Below are 27,181 nucleotides of genomic sequence, written 5' to 3' on the forward strand. Positions count from 1 at the left end.
ATTAGGTTAAATGTTAGGAGGAAATTCTTTACTCAGATGGCAGTGAGGCTCTGGCACTGCTGCCCAGAGCTGTGGGTGTCCCATCCCTGCGCTAGACCTTACTACAATTAACATATATTACTTGATTTAATCTACTAGTCCTGTCATGAAACACCCTTGGTGTAAATTTTGTTACGTAATGTGATTGTCTATCATCCGCTGATTTTTTTTTTTCTTTTTTCTTCAATGTTGAGTGTTAATGATTGAGCTATGTATTATGCAGTAGATTTTTGTACTAATTTTGAAATGTGTTTTTTTTGTTTGTTTGTTTGCAGGGATATTAAACCAGACAACATCTTGATGGATATGAATGGCCATATTCGATTAGCAGATTTTGGTTCTTGTCTGAAACTGATGGAAGATGGAACGGTAAATGAGAAGGAGTGATATATTCCTAAATGCTTTATGCTCAGTCCTTTGCTAGCCTCTAAAATATATGTTAATAAAGAGAAAAGGTGCTTTATTGTAAATCGAATTATAGTGGTATTGGTTTGCATCTAGCTTCAGCTCAAGGTATGACTGTGTGCTGTTTGGACTTCAAAAGCTTTTTAGATGTGTGTAGTCAATTCATTAATAAAGAGATGCTGCACTATCAGTACTGAATAGGTGTTTGTTGATGAATCATGAATGAACAGCTTTGAGCTCTAAGCTCTAATTTTTTACTGGAAATGGCATCTTTTGTATAAGCAGGGCAAGATACAGTTCTCATATCATCATCATGTTTCAGTAGCATATTTAAACTTGCACAGTGTCTAGAAGGTAACCTGGTGGTGTAAATCATGCCCCGGAGCGTTAAAGAGATTTAATTTATGTGGTTACTTAAAATGTAATTAATGAATAACTTGAGCCTAAGCATTGGCATTTTGTTCTTTCTCTGTTACTAGATATACATAAGAGTTTTTTGAAAATGTATCCTTGGGATGCTTTTTAATGAAGTGTCTTGAATGCTTTAATATTCTCTTATAAATTTAGAGCCTTTTTTTTTGTGTTTCAGTGTTATTGTTATAACCAGAACGTTAGGCTAAATTTAAACACATTGCCACGAACAGTAGTGTCTGTAATGATGGAGACTGTTCTTAGTCTTGCAAATGTAATTTCTACAGGTTCAATCTTCAGTAGCTGTTGGGACGCCAGACTACATCTCTCCAGAAATTTTGCAGGCCATGGAAGATGGAAAAGGGAAGTATGGGCCTGAGTGTGACTGGTGGTCCCTAGGCGTTTGCATGTATGAAATGCTTTATGGAGAAACACCCTTTTATGCTGAGTCCTTGGTGGAGACCTATGGGAAAATAATGAACCACAAAGTTAGTGCATTTTCTCTTTCTGTCTCTCTCTAAGCTAATTTTCGTAAGCAGTAGGGTAACTTGGAGGCATATTTTAAAATGATTTTTTTAATGTAATAATTGTGTTAATGTTCATTAATGTAGAACATAAAATGTTTCCACATGAAGAGTTTATGGTTATGGTTTGCAGATGGATTTCCTTTGGGATAAAGCAGTTCAAAATTAAAAATCTGGATTTAGCAAAATGGCTGTTAGTTCACTCACTGGAGTAAGTCTTGGCTGTGTTGCCTCGCTCCTTTTGCACTCTTTTTTTCTCTTGGATACATTGGTTGGCTTATGGAGCAGATTCTTAAACGTTCTTCCACCTGGAGGCAGCTGTAGAATCCAGTGGTTTAAGAGCAATTCAAATAAACAAGAAAAAGCAGAATACAAAAAAAATTCAATAGTTTCTATCCTTTGGGGAAAGTCTTTTTCCTAGAAACCTTACTGTTTACTTTTAATAACTTGAGTATTTGCACGTTTATTTTTCTTCTTAATAATTATCACTTGGAGGGGTGACTTTTCCAACTTTTACTTGGTAATAAACTATTTTCTGTTATTTTAATCTTTAAGGAGAGGTTCCAGTTTCCTGCTCAAGTGACAGATGTCTCTGAAAGTGCAAAGGACCTCATCCGAAGGCTAATTTGTAGCAGAGAGCATCGACTTGGACAGAATGGGATAGAAGACTTTAAGAACCATCCATTTTTTGCTGGGATTGACTGGGACAACATTAGAAACTGTGATGCACCTTACATCCCAGAAGTCAGCAGCCCCACTGATACATCAAATTTTGATGTGGATGATGATTGCTTAAAAAATTCTGTAAGTACAGAATTAATATTTTGACAAATCTGTTTTTGTAGTGTGCTTCAAAAATACATGGAAATGGAAGTTTATTTTTTGTGTTTGTTATGTTCTGCACAAATAACAATCAAATGCAGCTTTGAAGATCCTGTATGAGATGCGCATACATAATTTGGAAGCTGATGCTCCAAGTATGTATTTGTAGGGATAATTTCAGTTAAAAATTTTGAAGTCATTATAACCTTACTTCTAATGAATATATCTGTTATTTGCAGTGACAATTTTTTGTGTCCAGGTTTCATAAAGAATATATTTTACGTATATATTCGCACCTACGAGATGCTGTTTCTAGTAGAGCACTGCAGATATTTGTTTACATAATGCATTTCATTTAGCACTCTATTTGTAACTGCCCATCTCTCTGCCAGATTTCATTTCAGTTCATACTGACTAAAATTTTTCGAGGTTGTTTTCTGACTTAGGTTGAGCTTAGGAAACTTTAGGAAAAGAGTAACAGCCCTTATTTTCAGGAGGACAATCTTACGGTAACTGTAATCTCAGTAAGAAATAAATAGTTTTACCTTTGCTAAAAAAATCTTTGCAACTGATGATTGTTAACAGTCCTAGTGTTTCTATGCCTTTAAATAGGACCTTTGCCAGATGGTAGGGATTGTAGCATCTGAGAAAAGCCTTCTGTTCTCTCTGTGGAGATGCATTTTTATTTATTGAAGGATGCAGAAATCCTGTTATTTGTATATGAGGTTGGACTTCGTTTTGTTTTAATTTGAGAAGGTTAAGCTTTTACCATTTCTTTTGACACCTTGTACCTCAGGACCTCTGAGAAAAATACCTTAAGGCATTGCATGGTAGAGGATATAGTGCGTTTTTGCTTCAACTAGAGGATATTGTGTTTCTTCACCTCAAATTCTTCATGTGTGACTTTGAAATGCTTTCCCATCCATCTTTCATATGCATCTTCTGAGGAAGTTTCACCTACTTGTACTATACTATTGTATATTCACCTATTGTACATTGTATTCATCTGTTGTGTACTACAGATGTGAGCATCATAGAAAAGTACATGAGAATTATTATTTTTTAATTCATTGGAAGGTTTGAATGACATACAGCAAATGAGGAATATCCAGTACTGAAGGTAAAAGGCAGCTCTGAAAAGCCATGATTGTTGTTTTTCTTCCTGGACTTGGAAAGAGACAGTGATTGCACGGAAAAATTATATGCATAACAATGATTGTGTGTTAAAAGTGCACAAGAGGACAAAACAGTGTTGTCCGGGCAGCCTGAGTTGTGTTGATTTTTAGCTTTTCACTGTTCCATTTAGTACATTTATTGACATTGGCTTGAGAGACTTGGATTCAGTTATAATGTTGTCAGTATGGTAACACACTTGCATTCACATAAATGGTAGGAAGTATGTATTTTTTAAACTATCTACTCCAAAATCAGCAAAGAAACATATTATTTTCAAATTCCTGCATCATTATCAGTAGAGATGATATTAGAACCAATGTAATCCATATGGATGCCTGTGTGATAACTGAAGACTGTTTGTCATACAGATTACAATTATGCATTTGATATTTTTTAAGTTCTTCACGTAGAAGCTTTTGAAACTTAAAATCTATGAGAAATAAAAACAAAATACAAAGGAAAAGTGAAGAATTTTACTTTCCCAAAGTGCAGAGTATAATAACTTATATTTTTAATAACTGTTAGTGGAAAGATGAGACTTTGGATTTTGGCTTTGTTTCTAGTTTCCAAAATGTCTAACAGACTTGATGTATTTTGGTGGTCTAACCATATCATTGGTTTAGTTTTTATTCTAGCAACTCTTTTTTTTGTATGAAGGTCTTTTTTTTACTAAAAGGTCAAAGTTATGACATAGAGTAGCTGATGCCAGCACCAAAAAAGTAAATTTGGATTTCTTTTGAGTGCATTCTTGCTGCCTGTTGTCCTGCTGAATTTTACTTTACAGCATGCACAACTAGTTCCCTTTTTTGTTTTGAGTTTGAAAAGAAATAATGACATTAGATTTTCTTATATTTTGAACCTTTTAGCACTTTCAGTGCTTATAAGCTTCTTCATAGGAGGTTTCTTTTGATGACCAGTATGTAAGCAGGTATGCAAGACAGATTGTAAGGCCACCTCTAGTGTAACAATATAAACCAGGCATTTCGGTTTTAAACAGGAAAATTCCAACAGTATACTTAAGAATTTTAGAATTCCTAATGGTTCCAGAAATATAGCAACAGAGTCATTTTAGCTTGAGGAGAAAACTGAAAGATTGTCTTGCTTTTTATTTTTTTGTCTGGTTGGAGTAAAGGAGTACTGATGATATAAACGTTCAAAACACTGATGGGGTTAGAAAATTTTGTTATATTACTTTTTTCTAGTAAATGACTATTGTTCTCTCCAAATATAGAGAGGCTACACAGAAAAAAGGATGGTAAATCTACGGGTAGGAAGCACTGCTGACTGAAGAGCAGGGAAGTATGAAAGAGGGAATAAAAGATATGCTGCGTGTTAAGAACGTCTTGGAAAAAGGAGGGAGTTAACTGCCTTTTAAAAATTGTTGTATTCTCCTTTTCTCCAGTGATAGCCTGTTTAATTAGAAAAACATGTTCATGCTAACCTGCATGAAATAATATATATTACATATTTCATGCTATTATAGACTTAGGTGGTGTGTTTCATATTTGAGCTGTAGGTAAGGATAACTGAGAACCCAGTTACTGTGACATTGTCACTAGCACTTCACACATGATTAAACTCAGTTTTTTTGTCAATGGATTATTACTCTCTCAATTATAATTTTTTTTAGGAGACGATGCCTCCACCATCACACACTGCGTTTTCTGGCCATCATTTACCATTTGTAGGTTTCACATATACAAGTAGCTGGTAAGTAAGAGTTCTGAAATTATCTGGAGGACAGTTACATAATTTCCTGTTTCTCTCTGGTACCCACTGCAAACAAATAACTAAGTATTGTGGTCTGCTGGGGAGATTAACAGAGTATAAGCTAAAATGCAGTTTGTCTGAAAAGAATGAACTCTCTGCAGGTAAAATTTACATCAGTATAAAGGTCACCAAATGTGCACAGGGGAGTTCTCTTGAGAATGGTGTTTTTCAGGCAATGTAAGAAGTTGACCACATAAGAGTATGACAAAGATAATAGCAGATGTGTGGATCCATAGGGAACTTGGCTTAAAAGAATTAAAAAACTGTTTTATTTCGAGTCATTTAACACTCTTGTATCTCTGAATGGAAACAATACTTGGTATTTATGTAGCATTTATGTTCATCTCTGCTGCTAAGTTAAACAATAACAAGAACATTTACTCTTCCATGAACATTTATGAAAATAAATAAATAATGATTACAGCTATTGAAAATCCAGCCATGCTTCTGCAAACACATATGCTTGATTTGATGCTATGCTATTAATATGAGATCACCAGTAGATATCAAAAGGATTTTTTACATACTTAGCAAGTGTACATGATTATACGCAGAACCAGGGTTTCATATTATTTTTGATATATAGATACCCTGGTTTTCACATGAAAATTTCACAGTTTTTTGTAGTTTTTATATTTAAAATGATTGGAGAACTTCATTAATTATTTTAAAACAAGCCATTTCTATAATCTTATAAACTATCTAGAAGGGTCACTTTTTGCTGTCTGGCTAACTTGGATGTCAATGGCGGTCATTTTTAATCAGAGAGTTGAAAATAAATTGAGATCAGTCATGCTAGGTAAAAATGAATTTCTAGTAATACTAACCAAGTGTTATTTTATTGTATAAATACATTGTATAAGAATTTGCATATTATTTACAATTTAAACAACTTTACTGGTCTTTCTGTTTTGTTTTGTTGTTGTTGTTTGTTCTTAATTTTAAAGATGACCTGTTGTAAAATCAAATACTGTTGAACTTTTTTTCCCAGTGTGCTTTCAGACCGCAGCTGTCTAAGACTGACAGCTGGACCACCCTCCATGGATCTTGATGCCAACATTCAAAGAACTTTGGAGGACAGTTTAGCAACAGAAGCTTATGAGAGGAGAATAAGACGTCTAGAGCAGGAAAAGCTTGAACTTAGTAGAAAACTGCAAGGTATAAAAAGATACTTCAGTCACTCTTCTGACCTAATTAGCCTGCAGTTCTGTGAAGCAGTTTATCCTGTGGGAAAAAAAAAAAACAACCAAAACCTCCTGGAATGTCTTGTAGCAGAAAAGACATCTCTTTATTATTTCTATTGATGACAAATTAAACTTTTGATAGCCTTTATGCCTGAAATATCCCACAAATGCAGTTCCTTAAAACATGCTGTCTCTGCACTATGTCTAAAAGAATTTAACTTGTCCACCTGACAAACGCTGAAAAATTGGCACTTAGACATTCAAAATTTTAAACTGTAGGATGCTAATATATAGATATGTATAGTTTTTTACAAGAGTAAGACATGGTCTTGCTGGGAACAGGTAAAGGTCTTACAGCAGAAATGCTTAAATTATTTCAGGTATATATTGCTCTGTTGTTTGGAGAAAAAGCCATTTTTTACTTGCTGTTGTGGTTTGTTTTTTATTTAATGTTCGTTATAATTTTTGATTTAAGCTTTTGTGTCTGTGAGTTACACGTTAACATTTGTGAAATGGCCTTAAGCATACATCTACCATGCTGTAGCAGAGAGTTTTTTGCTGTATCTTCATTTATCAGTAACATCCTTCTGACCACCTCTGTCCCTATCTCTTGTCTCTCTTTCTAGAGTCCACTCAGACAGTCCAGGCTCTTCAGTATTCAACAGTGGATGGCCCAATTGCAGCAAGCAAAGATTTAGAAATTAAAAGCTTAAAAGAAGAAATTGAAAAGTTGAAGAAACAGGTAACAGGTAAGTTATTAATATAAAGCCTGCAGCAGTAAGCAAGAATTGTGACCTTATTTTTCTCTAAGATAATGCTTGTTTTCCTTTTTTAGAGAGTTTCCTAGTGTATTTTTACTTCTCATTATACTGCTCACTTCTAGTGCAATGTTTCCTTTGAATTCAACTTAATACTCAGTACTTCAGTAATTCTTACTACAAGAGGGAAGGGAAGTTTAAGTGACTTCTGCTGTTATTGTTAGTGGTAAAGTTCTATTGAATTCAAAGTGTGGTATTGCTAGTTTTCCAGGTTGATCAGGCACTACCTGAGAATTTTCACTTGTATTACCTTGGTTTTTTTCCCCTCAACAATGTAGTACAAGAGATGGAGCACTTGTTTGCTTATTTTTGCAATATCAAAAGTCATTGTTGTCCTTTTACAAGTCACAGTCATCATAACATACCTTAGTACTTCTTGCTTTCTATGCAAAAGGTGAGGTGGTTCCCGGAGGTGAGGAAGGTGTTGATTCTTGATTACAAAGGTAAACATGAGAAATGAAGACATTAGTCTAGTAGTTTTTTGCGGTTTGTCTGCAAAATGCTTGTCTTGTGGTTTAACCTGGCAGACAGCTACACACCACACAGCTTTTCACTCACTCCCCACCCCTGCAATGAGATGGGCCAGAAAGTTGAAAGGACAAGTGCAATAACTCCTGAGTTGAGATAAGGACAGCTTAATAAGAAAGAAAGAAAGAAAGAAAGAAGGGGAAAAAAAAAAAAAGATCAACAGCAAAGCACTAAAAAGAATAAGGTAAGCAAGTGATGCACAATGCAGTTGCTCACCACCAGCTGATCCCTGTCCAGTTAGTCACCAGCAACAGCTACGCTCTGGACAGCTGCCCCACTTTATGGTATGGGACATTCCTTTGGTCCGTTTGGGTCAGTTATCCTGGTTCTGTCCCATTCCAGCTTAGTGTGCTCCTGTAGCTACTTCTGTGCAGGGCAGCACAAGCAGCTCAAAACTCCTTGACTTAATGGAGGTACTGCTCAGTAGTGACTAAAACATCTGTGTGTTATCACCATAATTCTCATTCTAAATCCAAAGCACAGTACCATGCTGGCTATCGAGAAGAAAATTAACTCTATTTGAGCCAAAACCAAAACAACCTGATGGATGGATCTTTATTTATTTTTTTAAATGTCAATTGATTTTTTTTTTTTCATTACCTCCTTTTCTGCTCAATTTTGCTTTGAAATTTTGATCATATTCTTGGAAATTAAGTTTATTTTCTGATACATAATTTTGTTATTTTGACAAATCTGATTTCTCTTGTCAACCTAGATAGGTAAATGTCCAGATTTTATGTGGGAAAAGTCAGACACAAGTGATGGTTACTTAATGTTAGTTAGGGTAGTATGGTTAGGTTGTGGTTGCACTCAGTGATCTTTAAGGCCTTTTCCAACTTGAGCAATTCTGTGATTCTATTCTATGATTCTATGATCTCTGCTTATATGCTCATAGGTTACCTGTGGCAACGGAAAACCCAATGAGAAAGGCTCAAGTAAAGAGTTGATTTGATTTGTACTTGTGAAAAAACTTTCTAAAAGTGTCAGGAATGCCAGCAGGGACATCCGTAGAAAGAGAACTTCTGAATATTACTTGGTGTGTTTACACTCTGCTGCTGTGTTATGGGGCAGAAGCACACTATGAACTGCAGATTGAAGTGCGTAGATTATATATTGCTAAAATTATGTTGTCTGAAAGAGACTGTGTTATGGATGTCCATTTGGACAGCTTCTCTGGCATGTTCTCTGACAGTTTTTCATTGTGCCTTAAATATTACTTTTGAATGTGAACATTGCTTAAGTAGCTCAGGGAGGATCTTGCCTATATAGATGCTGTGTCAGGACAGAAGTTTTTGTGAAACTTCTGTTCAGTTCCTGGTGTTGCTGCTGTAATGAAGGACGTAGCGTCATTGGAAATCTCTGTTCTGAATCAATTCTCTGGTTTTGGCTCCTTAGAACCACAGAATAGCAACATTTGTTACAACAGCTTTTGCAAAGACTAGCTCCTTAGAAAAACGGCACTGTCAGCTTTAAATTATATTTTGCTCTTGACTTACTGAGCTGCAGCTCAGATATCAGTTCATTCTTGCAGGTGATGAAAAACAAAGACAAGGTGTGAAACATTTTTGAACACAACTCATAACCATTTCTACATATAAAAGAAGTCAATATCTGGTAAAGGCAGTTAATAGTGAGATTTCCCCATAAGTATCCATGAAGTGTTTTCTCTTTCATACCACATGCATATTTTTATATTTAGTCCTACAAAAAACACATGCCTTTGATTTTGGGGTTGGAAGTGAAAAATGTGATCAAATAAACAACATGCAGAATCATCTAATCCATCCAGTCACTTTGTAACTTTTCCAGTATATGCTTGAATGCCTTCACTGGTCCAGACAATATATTTAACAGAAGGCATGCATCTGTGCCTTGAGTTTTTACTAATACGAGGTAATCTGATAAAATTGGAAATAGAGAATGTTTTACTTGATCTTATGGATTTATGTTTTTTTGGTTGGTTGGTTTGTTGGTTGTTTTGATGTTGTTTTTATAAGATAGATATTAAAACTGATTATGAGATAGATATTAAAACTAATTAAAACTAACTACAGAAGGCAGACACAAACCAGATGATGATCCTGTCTGGATTCCAAGTTCAGTGGAGCCAGTTTCAGACTTTCTGGATGGCCTTCCAAGCCTAGATCTATTGAACTTTAAGAAGGTAGATTTGAGGTGCAGAGCTGAACTTTGTAGTTTGGGCTTATCTCTTGAGTACTTAAGTGCAATGCAGTAATTTCCTACAGGACGTGTTTGCTTATGTTACCTAAAGTGTTAGCAAAAACTAGAGTGATTAGACAGAAGATTGCTGTGTAGTATTTGTAAGTTACAACCTGCTTTAATCTTTTTTACTGCCTTATTTTGAACTGTAGGTGTAAGCAGCCATTTGAAAAGGTAATAAAAATAATGTGAAATTGTGTAAAATTCAAGACTGTAACAAAAGGAACCTTAAAAAAAAATACAGCATTTTTTTGTCTCTATGGTTTTTTGTGGAATGACACTAGCCATATGCTTCCACTCTTTGAGGTCAAAGTTGTATTTTTTTGTTCAGCAAGTTACTGAGGAGAAAACTTTGAGGAATCTTTAACATTGCCAGATATATAAAGGGCAGCAATAGAGGAAGAAAGTAGAGCTATGGAACAAAGTAGGTCATGCACAGAAGAGAAATTTATCTTGGCTCAGCAGGGCCATATATAAACTTTCTTTTTGCTAGTGGCTTTAGAGAAACCTACATAAGGCAGGCAGTTAATAATTTATAGCTCTGAACTACATCTCTTATTTAAATGCACTCTTACGTTAATAAAAGTCAATGAATTAAAACAATAACGAATAATTGTATGAGGACAAGATAATGGTGGTGTTCTCCTTTTAAAGTTCTTCTGTTTCAGAAATTGCAACTGTTAAATTTTTTTTTCCTATTTGACTTCTCTAGGAGCCAGTCTCCTAGGGGTACATTTGTGAAAATGTAGTAAAAAGGTTGTATTAACAGTATGGATGAGTTACTGGTCTGTGGATAAATGCATAGTATGAATTCCCACTACGACTGAAATCAAAGGCAAAATGTCTGTAGACTTCGTAGAAATTAGAATTAACCCACTTTCACATATATCTTTCTTTCAATATCTGTTTTTGAGTGAAATCCTAGGAAGAAAACACTAATTAGAATTTTTAGTTTTCTGTGATATTTTACTCATTTCAACTTTTTATTTTAGAACATTTGAAAGTATTTGACATTACTTATCTCTGCCTTAGTATTGCATTTTTGTAATGTAATTGACAGTAAGAAACTGGCTATAGTACTTTTCTTGTATTTATAGTAGTAATGAAGCATATAATATAAATACAAATGGTTTTCACACTAAAAATAAGTAAAATCTTCTGAAGTTAATTTTAAGTCTGTCAACAGGAGAACCTTTGCCAGCTCTTGAGAGTGACCTGATACTTTTGCTGATTCCTTCTGGAGGAGTTTGTGTAGAGAAAAGAGACTGCTTATAGTTAAGATACGGTGTAAGAAAATGAACATTATATATTACATCACAGTGCACACAGGTCAAATGCTTAGGTCATGTTGAAGTGTAAAATAGAGTTATGTGTATGTTTGATTGTTGCAGTGTAAACAAGTATGACAAGTTGTCATTTCTGTGTTGCATTACAGTAATCTGTGAGCTTCTGTTCTATTCTGCTAAAGAACAGCTAGAGTAATTGAAACAACTTACTCTCTATTCTGAAATCAGATAAGAATTGCTTTAGTTTGTGGTTGAGACAAGAATAAGTACTGAAGGGAGATTAAAAACAGCTAGACAGTGCTATTGTGGGATAACTTTCTCCTTAACATATTTAAAATATGCTGCTTTTCCTAGATTCTGGTCATCTGGAACAGCAACTTGAAGAGGCCAGCACTGCTAGGCGGGAGTTGGACGATGCTTCCAGACAAATAAAGGCTTTTGAGAAACAGGTTAGAACGCTGAAGCAAGAGAGGGAAGATCTTAATAAGGTAAAAGTGTTTAGTCAGTGATTATTCTGAAACCTAAAGACTATTTTTATGCTTTAATTTTGATTAAAATAACTTTAAGATATAAAATTAATGAGTAGATGATAAATGTGTAATGTGACCTACTTTGCTTTCTGACTTGTTTTAAGACAAGGACACTGTTTAAAGCATTTTGTGTATGATTGTTGGGTGGTCCTGGGTGATTAATTCCAGGTAATAAACTACACGATGATCCAAATTTGGAATGGCTGCAAAGAAAGTTTTGTAGTGTTAGACTAAGGTGATAATTATACTGGTTAAAAGATGAAGAAGAGCAATTCCAGACAAATAATTTAATTTGAGGTATGAGTGAGAGTGTAGCAGGGAAAAAATGCTGAGAATTTGCTGTTAGGGATGTGGCATGGAAGCATTCCAAGAAGGGAGATGTGAAAAATTTCCCAAACATAAAGATTTGAAAAGTTACTTGGAATAACTACGGTAACAAATACTGACTTTTTTTTTTCTCTATCACCGATTCCTCATTCTTAATTTAGTGTGTACTGTCTTCCATGCCTGCTTTGTGTTCATGATTGAATCACATTGAAAATATAATCGGCTACAAAATACATTAGGCTTTTTGTCATCACGATCTGTATTAGCCCAGTATTTTAGAGTCCGTGTTCAATATTGACCTGCCATCTGTATTTCTCATTGTTTCTTTTAACTCATAAAGTTCTTAAAATCTTGAGTGCTGTCAGCTAGTCTAAGAAAGACCATTCTGAAACAATTTATAGTGATTAAGATGTCTTTTAACAACCTTAGAAAACGCTGTTAAATTTGCATAGGTGCCAAATATTCTTTCTTCCTCCTGCTTTTCTTTTCATTCTCAGACACACTTTTCCTTGCTTCTTTGTTCAACTCTGTTTTGGCTGAACATCATTAAACCATATAAACTGCTGTGGTCCTTCATTGATAGTGTAATAGCACAGATCTAAGAACGTTTTGTGAAAGATTTACACCATAGGAGTGGCAGTGTTCTCTATGTAGGTTCTTTTGAAAGGGTAATTATTTACTATTGTTGAACACAGTGTTTTGTGTTATCTGAAACATTCTGTAATATTTTATATTATGGTATAGTATGTGAAAATCATAATTGCCACGTGCATCAGTTCTCAGAAGCTTCAAAAGCAGAAGTCCTGACATATGAGGGTTTTCCGTTCAACTAATGCAAAAAACTTTTTAATTATCATTATTTATCAGTTGAGTCCTTTTTGTTGATTTTTAAGTAGTTCATGGAAAAACTGGGCAGATGAAGTTTTTTAAGACAGCAAGGCTTTTTTATATTTTATTGTGAGTGCTTGTATTGAACCTATAATAATGGAGCAAATTCAGACTTTGTATAAGTTTATGCAGTTTAACTGACTTCTGTAGTAAAATCTGATTTATAGGAGCATGCAGTCTTTATTGTGGATGCATTTATCAACATAAATGAGTATCTAGTTTCTCATTACTTTGGAGAAGTTTGAGATGCACATCCAGAGAATTAGCCTTGCAGCTTTCTAGGTTTATTACTTCATTCTTTTTTTAAACTGTAGGAACTGGCAGAGTCTAGTGACAGATTAAAATCTCAAGCCAAAGAGCTGAAAGATGCACACAGCCAGCGGAAATTGGCAATGCAGGAGTTCTCAGAGATGAACGAGCGGCTGACAGACTTGCACTCTCAAAAACAAAAGCTTGCCCGCCAGCTCCGAGATAAGGAAGAAGAAATGGAAGTGGTGATGCAAAAAGTGGAAAGTTTAAGGCAAGAGTTACGCAGAACAGAGAGACTTAAAAAAGAAGTAAGTAGTAAGTTTAGAATTTATGAACTAGTAGTTATATGTAAGGTTTTCTGATGAAACATTTTTTTTTAATGTTGTTTGTAAGTCTTTTAAATTTTTCTTATTTTAAACAATACCATTTTTGTTTCATAAGAATTTGAAGTGTCCAGGTTAGTGTTGAAATTGTGTCTCTCTTCCTAAAAATATAAATAGGTTTTGAAAAAATGGAGAGAACCCTGCCCATTAATAAATGCATGTATTTTTGTAGCTGGAAGTCCAAGCTGAAGCTGCGGCTGCTGAAGCATCCAAAGACAGGAAATTGCGAGAGCGAAGTGAGCAGTACTCTAAGCAGCTGGAAAGCGAAGTGGAAGGGCTAAAGGTTAGTCTGTTCTAATATTAACACCTGTAGACTTAGCAGGCAACAAGCACTGGATCTTTGATTGCTTTCAGCTGTAAGAGAAAAAGATATTATCAGTTTGACACGTCAGTTGGTGCTGAATACATGAATTGTGTTATTGTCCAGAAGAATCAACATTTACCTATTGCAGTTTTCAGACCACTGTATTCACTGCTCACTGAAGAGTTTCTCAATAATTTTTTTTACCAAATTGCTTCAGTTATTACTTTGTTTAAAGGCTTTTTTAAGTGTAGAATGGCTGAGTATTTGAAGATAAACTTAAAGCTTCTGCAGGTTTCTTTATAAGTGTTTCACGTACTGTGTTTTAAATGAGAAGAAAGGTAGGTTTCTCCGAAATGGAAATCAACCGATGTAGCTGTAAAGGAAAAGTGTTAGTGTATTTAGATTGCTCACACATGCGTACATTTTTTTAGGAACAGAAATTTAAATAAGCCAAGAATGGTAACTGTTATTTTATTCTGTGCTTCAGTGTTATATACAATGCTCTAAAGAAATTAGACTTTCTCAAAAATAGAACGGCAAGTTTTTTTTTTTTGTTTCTGCACTGGGACTGTTGTTCATTTACAGCTGGGATATTTCTGGGATAATTCTGTATTTTTTTGTGCAGAATGTCAAGTTAAGTCTATTCTGGTCTTAAATCACATGAATAATAATTTCATTATTAGAATTCCATAGAACGTTTGTTAACATTAAGTCACTGCACAGAAGTTTTTGTTTTGATTGCACATTCTTTTATTTTGCCTTCCTTCCTTGAATGAAAATAAGGAAATCCATTCATTATGAAATTCGTATTTTTAGAGCTCCTTATGCTGTCAATTCAGATTGTTGTCTGAAAATGGACATATATTTGTTCTGCTTTCATTAATCTTCACCATCAGGAAAGAGTTAGTATATCTCTCTCAGGCATGAGTGGAATTTATGGGAGATCTACTGAGAAAAGATGGTAAGCTGATTTACAGCAACAAGGCAAGTTTATCAGAATAGGAAAGGGAAGTTGTGGCTTGATTTTCATCAGGTATGGCAATATAATAATACCTGCAAATGCACAAATACCATCTACAAATATAATACAAAAATACCTACAAATGTCTCTCTGCTCTTCTGCTGTTGATGGGCATGTTTATTGGTATTTTTATGGCACTGCATAGATTTGTTGGAAGATCTTATCCCTCCTATTTACTTTGGTAAACTTATTTTCCCACCTTTGGATATATACTTAGACAAAATTCTGCTCAAATCCCAGTGCTTTGTGCTTCTCACCTGCTGGCTTTAGCACTTCAGAGACCCAAATCAGGTGTAGATTCAGTGATGCAGGTGAAGTTCGGATTGTATAGATAGAAGCCTAAGTTCTTTAATGTGGAAAATACTAACCAACACATTTATTTTCTTTCTGTTATTAGATATTTTAAGTATGTTCATAGGCTAGAATTTTGAAATAAGCATATTTGTCCAGGCTGATTCTGGACTGAAAAGGACTAATTACGTAGTGTCTGTTTTCATGACGAGGTGATTCTGGTGCTAATTTGTATGGCTACTTTTTTTATTACTTATTAAATTTGTAAATTCAATTCAAGCAAATTTAGACTACGTTCTGCATGCTAAAGTTTTAGATTACATACTGAAAATGAAATGATTTCATTCTTACCCGAGCAATAGCAAATTATTAAATCAGGAGGAATAATGTAGTAATATAAATAAGTGATAATTTATATGATTGTTAAAAAAAAAAAAAAGAATCTTTCTTAATATGCTGCATTTGGCAAGTATTTCTACCATAAAACTGCTGTAACAATCCTAAGTTTCTTCATATTTCTAGCATAGTAAATTATCATTACCATCTGCAGAATGCAAGATATGAATTTTGAAGCAGTGTATAATACCAGAGGCTTATCACATTAAAGCCAAGCCAAAAGTCTTCCAAGATTTTTACTAGTATGTTTATTTAATATTAGATTGCTCAATTAGTAAGTTTTTCCATGCCATCTGATATATTATTGCAATATTTAATGATTATTATTCTTTATTCTACAAGTACAAAACTTGATGTCTGTTTCGTTGCACTTACAGCATTTGTAGTACATGATGTACATGTCAAGCCATATAGTCTTATTTACAGCACTGCTGCCAATTTGCACTTAGTCAGCTACATAGGTGTCCAGTGAAAGAGCTGCTGTGTGCTGCCTTTATTGTTTGTGTGTGCCTGTGAGAGAGGGAGAGAGAAGGAAAAATTCCTGCACTGAGTTATGGCATCTATCTACGTGCCAAATGATGCATTATGTCTCAGTTGCTCTATTAGGCCACTTGAAACAGGCATGTATGAAAACATCTATTTGGAATTTGTGCTTACATCAATTCAAAACATTTTTTGTTTCTTCTGTTACTCTAGTTCTGTTTGCCATTGTACAATACCACCCAGCTCTCTCTTCTGCTGCAGCATTTGTTTTATCCAGAATCACAGAATTGCAGGGGTTGGAAGGGGACCTTTGGTAGTCACTGAGTCCAACCCCCTGCTAAAGCAGCAACCTACAGCAAACCACACAGGAAGGTGTCCTAAGGAGTCTTGAATATTCCCAGAGAAAGGGAATAGCCTCTCTAGGCAGCCTGTTCCAGTGCTCTGTCACCCTAAATGTAAAAAAATTTTTCCTCACGTCTGTATGGAACTTGCTGTGTTCCAGCTTGTGCCTGTTGTCCCTTGCTTTGCTGTTGGACATTACTGAAAAGCAGGCCTAAGCAGCCACCAGCAAGGCCCAGTAGCCCCAACTGCCACAGCCTCATGCCCAAAGCTCCTGCATGGCTCCCTGACTGCTCACTTTCTCAGTTTTGCACCCAGTAGGATCTTTTCAAATAAAATGTGAAAAAACATTAAGACCATGATGTTGCAAACAGATGTTTTGCATGCTCCACTGTTACATATGTGTAGGCAGTGAAGCATTTTGGGCAGTAAAAAGCAAGTTCAGTAGTTGACTGCTTGGGCATGGAAGAAAATTCCTTCCTTTTCCTCTCTGAACCATCTTCATTTAGTATGGCATCTTTTTTCTCTGATTAACCATTCTCCATCAGGACAGCAGGATTTTGTTCTTTGATTGAAACAGATGGTTATTTTGATGAGGATAAGTTAGAGAAAACAATGAGGTAGCAGCGTGTATCTGGCTTATACAGTTAGGGGTTTTACAGCATTAGGTTGGCTCTCAGAGCAAGGCCATTTTCTCACAGATTTCATCATAATAATAATTCAGATAATCTGAATTTCTTCAGTGACTTCTAGCTCTTGAAATCTGTTCAGCAAAGTAAACTAAGGAAAGCTATGTTTACTTGCAGTAAGAATGGAGTTAGTTACAAAATATTGTAGAACCTCCTACAAGTGTGAGATAGTTATCCTAAGGAAGAAGGTTTTTCAGTTATCTGCCATTTTTTGAAGCAGTCTTTTTATTAATTTGCTTTATTATATATTATTTATTTAGACTGCGTTTTCTTCCATATTAAAAATAGAAAAAAAATCCAAGCCAAGTTATACATGTATTTACATTAAATATAAATGTATCTATGTTTCCATGCTTGGATTTCAATGCGTATGTAATACCACAATCTCAGTTTGTCCTGTTACTGTAGGACCTTGAGTGATACAAATGCATATGTGTCCTTAAGCAATGGGTGAAGACTACTGAAATGCCAGATCTCACCAAGAGAGGTTTGCAGCTGTGGAAAGTGAAGTACTCTTATTGTTTTTTCTGTTAATCTGCTGTGATGTAAATGGTTAGGTTAGGTAGAATAGATCAGGTTTTCCTGACTGATGCAATCCATATAGTATTAGTGTTTTTGTAGCTAGAATTTAGCCTTTAGTCTCTGCCTGCCTTTGTATAGCTTTTCCACAAATTATTTGTGCTTTGAAATATATTGACTATATGTCATTGTCCTTTTTCTGCATTCCTGAAAGTCTCTTGGTTTTGTTGCTGTGAACTGGATGAATGGGAACATAAGTCTTTCAATGCTGCGGTCACTTTCTGACCATGTGTAAGGGGAGTCACAGTGTGTCACGTGGTGTTTAAAGTAATGATTTCCATGTTTTGAAAACTATTACTGCATTTAAATTGCAAAATGATAAAAGTACAGTTCAGATTTATGATGAACAAATTTTCAGAAAGATAGATACATGGGATATTTTCTAAACACAGACTTAAGAGTATTGAGTTGCTGCTAAGCATTGTTTTCAGCATTCTTGAGTGCTAACTTGGAGCTTCTTGTTTTAGCAAAAACAGATTGGTCGCTCTCCCGGGGTAAGCAGTATAGAACACCAGCAAGAGATCACTAAATTAAAGGCAGACTTGGAAAAGAAAAGTGTTTTCTATGAAGAGGAACTATCTAAACGTGAAATAATGCATGCTAATGAAATAAAAAGTCTGAAGAAGGAACTACGGGATGCAGAGAGCCAGCAGCTTGCACTTAAGAAGGAGATCATGATTTTGAAAGACAAGTTAGAGAAAACCAGAAGAGAAAAGTGAGTATTTTATGGAATAAAATAAAAAAGCTGAGACTATCTTTCTAAGGCTCCTATTGTATTTCCTGACACAGTATGGTTTTGGCTGAGCTAATTGGGTGACTGAAAGTAAAGTCACCTTTAAAAGTGAAACAACAATGACAACAAAATACACAATATTGTAATGAAACAGTTAATCTTACACCAGAACTCTGACACTGTCTGATGGTTCCAAGGTATGTAACGTGAGTTTCAGAATTGCTGCTCAGGATATATTGACCCCAGATATTTATGTTGCAGTTTAAAATATTTGTTTACTTTTTTTTGTTTGGTATTTTCATCCTTTGATGCAAAAGAAATGTGTTAAAGGTCAACAATTGCTTACATTTCTTCTTCCACAGGAACTTAATGCGGACTAGGGTTAATCCATGCTGAGTTGTATCCAGTGTTAACATCAGTCATCAGACTACTGTAGGCATAAGCTGCTTTATCTCTTTTGGCATGGTAATTTGTCAGAGAAGTGCTTTTTTCTCTCCCATGCAGTGGAGCTTATAACTAGCCTTGACAGTGTTGCTTGAGGCATTCATCAGTAGAAATGAGTTTTTCTGTTAAATATAGTGTAGTGTTGAAAATACTAATAGTTGTAGCTTGAATGTGTTCGTCATTTCCATTCATAAAAATCAGAGTACTTTATAGACATTGAAGTAGGTGTTCCTTTTTGCTGCTGTGATATTAGAAAAAGCATGAAGGAGAGATTCCTACTGAAAGCCTAAGCTGTAGTAGTCCTTGAATATAAGCAGTAAATAAAATAAAAGTGTTTTTCAAAAAGCCTGTGCAAATTTGTAAGCTGAACATATTATTGCAGCAGTTTGCTGCTTCATTAGATGTTGAGAGGTGAAGCATGCCATCAGTAGTGCGTTTTCATTGTATCACAACTTAACAGTCTTGCTGACCTATGGCTTATAAATACTGAAGAGGCTTTATTGTCTTGTAATCAATGAAGGGGATAGTATGATACTCTTTTAATGACGTCAGCTCATTAGTGCCTCTAAAGGAGGGAATATTGAATCATTAATACTTCTTTCTTCAGCCTAAGCTGTTCTTAGAGATGAAATCTTCAAACGTCAACCAATACAAAAACTCTGTGGAGCTCTGTCAGAGCTATTCTAATGCACAGCTGCAGAGCCTAGAACTAGATGTTCATCTACTGACAAATGGCCTAACGATGCAGATCTCCTTCATGCTGGCTTTTTGTCTTACAGCTTCTCTCTCTAAATAGAAAATGAGCTGCATCAAAATCTGAAGTGAAGGCTGATGTAGTCATGTATTTCTGTATTTCAAATGTTGATGTAAGAAAAAATTATAAGGATTGAACAGAAATGTATTACACATCGGAATCCAACATTTAGCCCCTTAGTGGAAAGGGCTTAAGCATCATATCAAGTCAGGTGTCCAAACACAGCAGGAGGGATTAATGAAGATTTGACCTTCAACTGGGTTTTGTTAAACTGATAGACAGAATTTCACTGGGTCGCCACAGAAATGCAGAAATTCACTGTTCAATGTATGCTGCAGATTGACATCTGTAGTAATTCTGGGATTTAGAAGGAGCTCCTAAGTATTAAGAATGGATGAATTGTAGTATTTGGTAGTTTTTCTCATGAGAGCATTACTTTTTTTGTTTCTCCTTGCATGTGTTGTGTTTAGTTTTTGTAATCAGGCATACACAGCTTTTTGTGAGTCTGCCAATACAGAATTACAGAGATGTTCTTCAGTGTAAGTGTTGAAAGGAAGCACCTGAAGTCTTCATGATGAAATAAGTAGAACTATTTAAACAATAGGTTTGGAGTGGGCTCAACATTGAAGTGTATTTGGTAGTCTAAAAACAAACTTTAGTGTATGTTAGAAGGATAGAGTTGCGTTGCTTTATAAAGGCTATAGTGAAGAGTTAATTCTGTATGTTATTCTAAGCAAGGGTCAGTTAGGTCTCAATCAGAATCTGCTCTGGGATCTTTTGTTTTTAAACTTGCATGCTTTTGGTTTCCGTTTCATTTTTTAAAGCAGGGGCTTTTTTTATTTGTTCGTTTCCTTTAAATTTAGGATTTATTCCCTGTTATCCCAGTAGTATAAGTGTTCAAGGAAGAGAAACTACCCCTCTGTACTCTTTGCAAATAGTCTGATAAAGTGTGTACTACTAAAATTGGAGATATAGGGGCGTGGTATCAGGTCAGTGATATATGCAATACAATATCCAATTTCTTAGAATTGTTATTATGAAATATTTCAGGAGGATGAAGAATAGGGTGAAGAATAAATTGTGTGTGGAGTTTTAAGTCTATTAATGATGGATTTATAAAGCAAGAAAGTTCTATAAAATAGTGTTTGCTTTTTCAGATTTACGATATTTAGAAGCCTGAGGGTGGTGTTTGTTTTGGGTCTAGTTTTCTTGTTTTTTCAAAGCAGTAAGGTAAAATGCCAATCCACTTTGTTCATCCACAGCTAAGAGCTGAAATGACAAAAGCATATCATAAAGCTATATTTCATGTTGTTTGCATGTGGTTTGTGATAATTTGTTTTGTTTTGTTTTTGTTTTTTTTAACTAACAAAAAAATCTGGATCGCGTATCATCTCTTAAACTTCTGAAGTGAATACATAACTAAATTTTAGATGAGAGAAGAAGCTTGATGGGAGAGGAGGATGCTAGGCTTCAAAGCAAATGTTGTATTTTGATCTTCTTGGCTATCCAAGATACGTCTGTGGAGTTTGTCAGAGTACTGTGGCTTGCTGAATTGGTATTTGGGTGTAATAGATTATATTCATATTTTCTTTGTGTACCATACTGTGGCAATTTGGCTTACTAGGTTAGTGACAATTAGCAGCTTAATTAAGAACGTAAAGTACAGAGAACTACAAGCATGTTGGGTTACTATCCATAATTTATCACCTTTTTTGACCACTTTGAGCCTTAAAGCTTTAAAATAACAAGAAACACAGAACATAAATGCTACAAATAAAAAAATCCCCACAAAAACATTCATATGTAAAAGCTAAATAAAAGGAGTTAGAGAAATTAAAATTAAGCTTGTTCTACACTCTAAGAAATTAGTTTTGAATCTCTGCCTTGCAAACAGAAGCAAGACCTGTTATTAATTCCCCTGACAGCCAGTCTTTAATCTTTTCCTGCCTTTTCCCAGGACGGCTCATCATATACAGGGAATCTGTTGATACAGAAAAGGAGTGGTGGTGAATTTCAAACTTGGCATTTTAAACAGTAATGATAGTATGTTACTTTGCCAGGAAGTAGTGTTATGTTTCAAAGGATGCCTAGCAACATAGGATTTCGCCATGAATCTAACATGCTGTACTAGATTTCAAAGAGAAGTTGAAGTGCTAAATGAATTTCAAATTAGGGATAGGAAATTCAAACCAGCATTACTCTTAACTGGGTTCACTGTAACCACTGGCGCTTCTCTGGTTTTTTTAAGGGTGTTCTTGCAATTTGGTACATTTGTACTAGTCTCAGAAGCAGTGGTGAGGTTATAATTCCTCTATTGTGCAACATAAAATTCTGGTTGGTATCCAGAAGACAAGACAAAATTGCACCTGGATTTGATTATTTTTTTTTAAAGAACTGCATGTTTTTAAACCTTTTTAAGCCAGACAGTGATGTTTACTGATGAGTATTTTCTGTACCTTTGGCATTCATAATGCAGTTCTATCAATCTACATGAACTTTGTACCAGTTACCCATCGCAGTGAATACAAGATGCTACGGTGCCATCTTCTGAATCTTTCAGTTGTAGAGAGTGTCAGAATAGAAGTTGTATTTCTGATGGGAGTTGGAGATCTGCAGCTTTGCAGTACAGCTCTTTAAGGAAACAGCAGTGTTTTTTGTCAAAACATGAATTTAATTTCAGGTTCTCAAGTTCATTACACAGCATCTGTACATTCTGGTTACGTACATTGTGGTTTTCACCTGTCGTTCTGTATGAAACCTGGAACTATGGAAACATGAAAATTAAAATAGCATTTCTGTGGACTTTAAGAGAAGTTGTCTAGAATGTCTCAGAATATTGACAGACTTCAATCTGCAGAATTCAGCTGCTCAGTGTTTGAGGGATTCATTAAAGAATAAAATGTGTGCAAGTGGATTGATAAACAATGGCTTGGGGGAGTTCTTTTAATATTGTATTGAAGGGAAGTTAATTGATGATGAAATTAAAGACTATTTGACAGTACTAAAAGGGTAGTTTAACATGTGATGTGCTTTAGTCTTGGTAGACTGGGATATTACCAGTGTAGTACTTTCCTTTCAACTACTATCTATATCGATCGTTATATATTTAAGTGAAGAGTGTGATACATTTTTGAAAGGGAGTTTTCTAAATCTAGTCCATTTTATTTCTTAGTCAAAGTGAAAGAGAGGAATTTGAAACAGAGTTCAAACAGAAGTATGAACGAGAAAAGATTCTGCTAACAGAGGAAAACAAGAAACTTTCAAATGAACTTGATAAGGTAAGTGCTGATTAGCTGAGTCCTGAGGTTACAATTAGTGTAGGCTGTGTACAGATTTGGTAATACAAAGCTTCAGTGGTTAACAGAACTCTTACTAGAAGATAATATTACACAACAAAAGTTGTCGTTAATATTTGAATAGAGAATATCTACAGGCATCTGAATTTGAGATTGTGTTCATATATATATATGTATATGTGCAGGTGTATGTATGGGTGGGTATTAAGTTTGCTAAGATTAATTTTATACAATATTCTAAGTCAAAAGCCTGTGTGATTCAAACATAGTCATATGTTTAATGATTTTGATGTTTTCTGATGATTTTTGAAAGTTATAGATTAATGATTAATGATGTTTAATGTGATTGTGTAGAGTCTATTTGCTTGTCAAAATAGCCCCTCCTGCTTGGTGAGACTGTGTATTACTTCAAGTCACTGAAAAAATACAAACAGTATGACAATTTGATTGAAGTGTATTGAGCAAGGAATGCTTAGATTTTGTATATTTAGGTTATTGTTCATTTCATTTTCCTCTGTTTTTCAAAATTTGATTAGCTTTGTATTTATTTTGTAAAGCAACGCTGAAAAAATAGACATTTAAATCAGAGGCCCATTGAAATGATAAATATGTAGCTAAGTATTCACATAAGGAATAAAAAAGAATAGCTTAAAAATTGGTATTTTTTCATCATTTTGATTTGTTAATGCATTTCAATGCAAAAAGCAACATTTCATGTGAGATTTATTCTCCTCTTCATGCCTTTCTATTAAGTCTATCTGATGTCTAATTTCATTTTGATTTTGGGAATATTTAGCATAATAAAGTTTTAGTTTCCCATAAGAAATCAGGTTAGCTGTGGCTTTTGCCTTTCAGAAGGTGCTTGTATGAATGACAGCTGTGTGAATGCAAGGAAGGTTAATTGCTAGGTATTCCATTTTGTACTTACAGATGTGCATTTAATTTCAATTTCTCTGTCTGCGAGAGAGTAAAATGAAAAACGGGAATGTGAAATACCTGGAGAATCTCCTGACTGATTTGTGGCTATATCTGTTAAGCCTCATTCTCCATGGTTACTAGACAAGGGAAAGATTCAGTAGTTTTATCTGAGCTGTAACATTTTTTGTGCCCTTGTTTTGCCTTTTTAATTTATTTTTTCATAGAGAGCATTCTACAAATATATGGTGTGAAACAGAAACCCCTTAAGAGTTGTACAGTCATATGGAGACTAGTTCTCTAGAAACTGATGTGTTGTTTTTTAGAGCAAAAATGTAGTTCTAGTCCCTAAAAAGACCTTTAAGCACAGCTGAGGTCATACATGAAGAAAGATTCTGGCTTTTATTGTTGCATGCTGTTCATTGTGATGGGTGTTAACAAATTTTAGAGCAGTTACATAAACTGAGAGAGAGAAGAGATGCTTGGTTCTGAGTCTGTAGAGAGATGGAGTCACAATAGCTTATATATTTAACAATTTGTTTAATTTCTCATTCAGCTCACCACCATGTTTGAGAGGCTGAGTATGAATAACCGGCAGCTGGAAGAAGAAATGAGAGACCTAGCTGATAAAAAGGAGTCTGTGGCCCACTGGGAGGCCCAAATTACTGAGATCATCCAATGGTGAGTACTCAGTCTGTGGTAGGGCTGTTGCTGAGTTTTGCATTTGTATTTGACACTTGCAAGTGCTTAGGTGAAATCCCACACCTGTCTGGGATTCTGCTGTATTTTTGCCTGAGATTTTCATAACATTCGTATCTGGAAAATTGTGTTCCTCCTTAAGAAGGAAAGTGTCTTTTCAAATTCAAGGATTGAAGCGCAAAATGATCATGGCTGTTGGGTGTGGCTTGTGGCTTTGGAAGAATGCTGAAAGGAATCATGTGCTGAGCTCACGTCTCCAAGAAGGAGCAAGCCTGGGAAAAGCGGTGGCTGACAGCATTTCTGTCTCAGCATTAATGTCCTTCATCTGCTTGGCATGTGTCAGAATGAAACAAATGCAGTGCAACTTCTATATGATTTTTACAAGGCAGAAAGGCAGAAGACTTGAGATTGTTTCAATGCCAGTCAGATGATGTTTCTAATAATACTTTAGTTAAATGATGATTGTTACACTTATAAAGTGTTCTGTCCACTTCTAGTAAATGGAGGGAAAAAAAAAAAGTTGAAACTATTGACAGAAAGAGATTGCTTTTTCTAGATATCTTTCATTTTTCTCCTCCGTTCCTGTTTTTCTCTCTCCTCCCTTTGTATGGCTCAATGTAGTGTTTAGTATCTATGAAAACATTTTGTATCTCAACATTTCTTCCACTTCTGTGAAGATATCATTATTACATATGAATATATTTTTTTATTTACTACTTGAATTCTTCCCTATTTCTTCTGCCTCGTGGTAACTAAATAATCTAACTTGTTATGCCAAAGAAAGAATCAGAAGCATTTGTTTTAATGAACCCTAGTATGCCGATTGTTGTAAGTATAATTCTGTTGTTCAAATACACAGAAAGTTTGCCTTTGAATTTAAATGTGTGATATGTAACAAGAAAGCAAGATTGTCCTCTGGCTTTCTAGAAGTGTTTTGAACTGTTTGTTACATTAAATGATATAACTACGATCTGTTTTATGAAGTTCATAGTGTGTCAAGGCATTGAATTCATGCAGAGATGATGAAATTTAAAAGGTCCAATTGTACAGGTTTGTCTGTCCCATTTGTAAATGTAGTAGACTGTCTGCATCGGAGAAACATATATTTATTTGCTAAAACTCTGTTAGTTTTTAGCGGATTGGAAATATTTATTCAGAAAAAAATCAAGGTAAAAGAGACACAAGTCTGTTTTACATTCCATGTTGTTGGAAAGCACTCAAAAGTTTGGAGCTACAGAAAAAGACAAGTCAGCATTAAATGTGGATTGTTTTACTTGACACTATGTAAAAGTGTACCCACAGCCATTAAGAAGGTCCGTTCTCCAATTTATGAGAGCGTTTAATATTTTAGGATGTACTACTGACGTAGTTCAGATACACTATAAGGCATCTTGCACGCATCAGATGTCACTGAGGAAAAGAGGAGGAAGAGGAGGTTTGGGATTGTTTTTTTTTGGTGTCCCTAAAGATACTAAATGAAACGAAGTTAGCAACGTGCAAGAATAACTTTCTTAAAAGCATTTTACTAATCTCTTTCAATAGTACAGTGTATTTTAATAAGTATGGAGCTAAAAATTAATTTTTTTTTTAAAAGGCAAAGAAAGAAATACTACGGGCAGACATTAAGGAGAGAGAAAACATGATTTAGTTTCAGTTTTTAATTACCCTATGCATCTCAATTTTCCTGTTGTATTTCTTTCCACCTGTATTAAAATGTTCAGCATTGTGAGGCTACATAGCTGCTCACATTTCTTTCTGATTGTGTTTGGATTTCCCTTGTGTTAGCCAGATGATCTGGTAATGTCCCTCTGCTGTCGTACTGAAACTAGGTCCTTTATCTGGGAGCTTTTTTTGCTGTGGAACATGGGCTGCTGTATAAATTATTATCCATTATAACGGTAAACATTAGAGAAGTATCTACATTCTTTTTAAACTAATTTAGTCAGTCACATATCTGTGTTTTCTTTAGAAGGACATAGAAATTCGATCCATACCTGACCACATCTTCAAACTGGAAATAGCATGCCTGGGAGCTAACAAACTATGATAGATCTTCTAGAGCTGCATCTCCTCACCTAACAGATTTTCATATAATACCAAATCAAAATATAAATTTTGGGTGCACACTTTAAACCACCTTTAAAATATATTTTTTTGTCCTCTTGTCTAATTTTTCTACCAAGATTCGTGAAGGATTGGAGGCAGTATATGCAATTAACCACTATTTTCATAAGTAGATTGTTTGGCTCTCTGTGAGTTCAAGGTATTTGTTGTAGCTCTGTTTTAAGTAACACAAGCCTAAGGAATCCTTCACTTCGAGTGTGCTACCATCTTGCAGATCTCTCTCAGGACAAGTGTGGCACTCTTTGAGTTCACATTTTGGGCAGTTAAGACTGTTGCTCTTTTCACAACTCCTTGTGACTTTCTCAATTTTATTTTTTTCAAATTTTGTAACATGAAAATTATAAAACTGACCTAACATGTTCCTTTAGCCTTTTTCTACATTCTTACTGTGGTCTCTTGCATCTTGTTTATGGAAGATGTGCAAAACTCTTTTTATTTTTGCTATTATTATCCCAAGGCACCATATATGTAGCCAACTTGTTAATATAAATATTCAACCAAAATTTAATTGCATATTCTAATATTGGTAGCAATAGACCTTCACAAACCGTTTA

At 34.9% G+C, this 27,181-nt stretch overlaps 1 protein-coding gene across 2 annotated transcripts in view; it reads left to right on the forward strand.

The window, feature by feature from the left end:
* The first annotated feature begins 234 nt into the window (after positions 1-234).
* Positions 235-27,181, forward strand: part of LOC100545360 (serine/threonine-protein kinase MRCK alpha-like) — a 32,477-nt gene continuing 5,530 nt past the window's right edge. Inside the window, exons 1-13 of one of the 2 annotated variants that reach the window (XM_019612624.2) lie at positions 235-408; positions 1,143-1,343; positions 1,935-2,183; positions 5,008-5,087; positions 6,139-6,305; positions 6,958-7,080; positions 11,538-11,671; positions 13,243-13,485; positions 13,733-13,843; positions 18,130-18,377; positions 22,766-22,871; positions 24,361-24,485; positions 24,672-25,025. In XM_019612624.2, the coding sequence (XP_019468169.1) occupies positions 250-408; positions 1,143-1,343; positions 1,935-2,183; positions 5,008-5,087; positions 6,139-6,305; positions 6,958-7,080; positions 11,538-11,671; positions 13,243-13,485; positions 13,733-13,843; positions 18,130-18,377; positions 22,766-22,871; positions 24,361-24,485; positions 24,672-24,732 (2,007 nt within the window). In that variant the 5' untranslated portion in view covers positions 235-249 and the 3' untranslated portion in view covers positions 24,733-25,025. Of the gene's footprint in view, positions 409-1,142; positions 1,344-1,934; positions 2,184-5,007; positions 5,088-6,138; positions 6,306-6,957; positions 7,081-11,537; positions 11,672-13,242; positions 13,486-13,732; positions 13,844-18,129; positions 18,378-22,765; positions 22,872-24,360; positions 24,486-24,671; positions 25,026-27,181 lie in introns of those variants that run through there. The other variant, XM_010706635.2, reaches the window with a different exon arrangement.

Source organism: Meleagris gallopavo, chromosome 2, assembly GCF_000146605.3.
Source record: "Meleagris gallopavo isolate NT-WF06-2002-E0010 breed Aviagen turkey brand Nicholas breeding stock chromosome 2, Turkey_5.1, whole genome shotgun sequence".
NCBI classification, from domain to species: domain Eukaryota; kingdom Metazoa; phylum Chordata; class Aves; order Galliformes; family Phasianidae; genus Meleagris; species Meleagris gallopavo.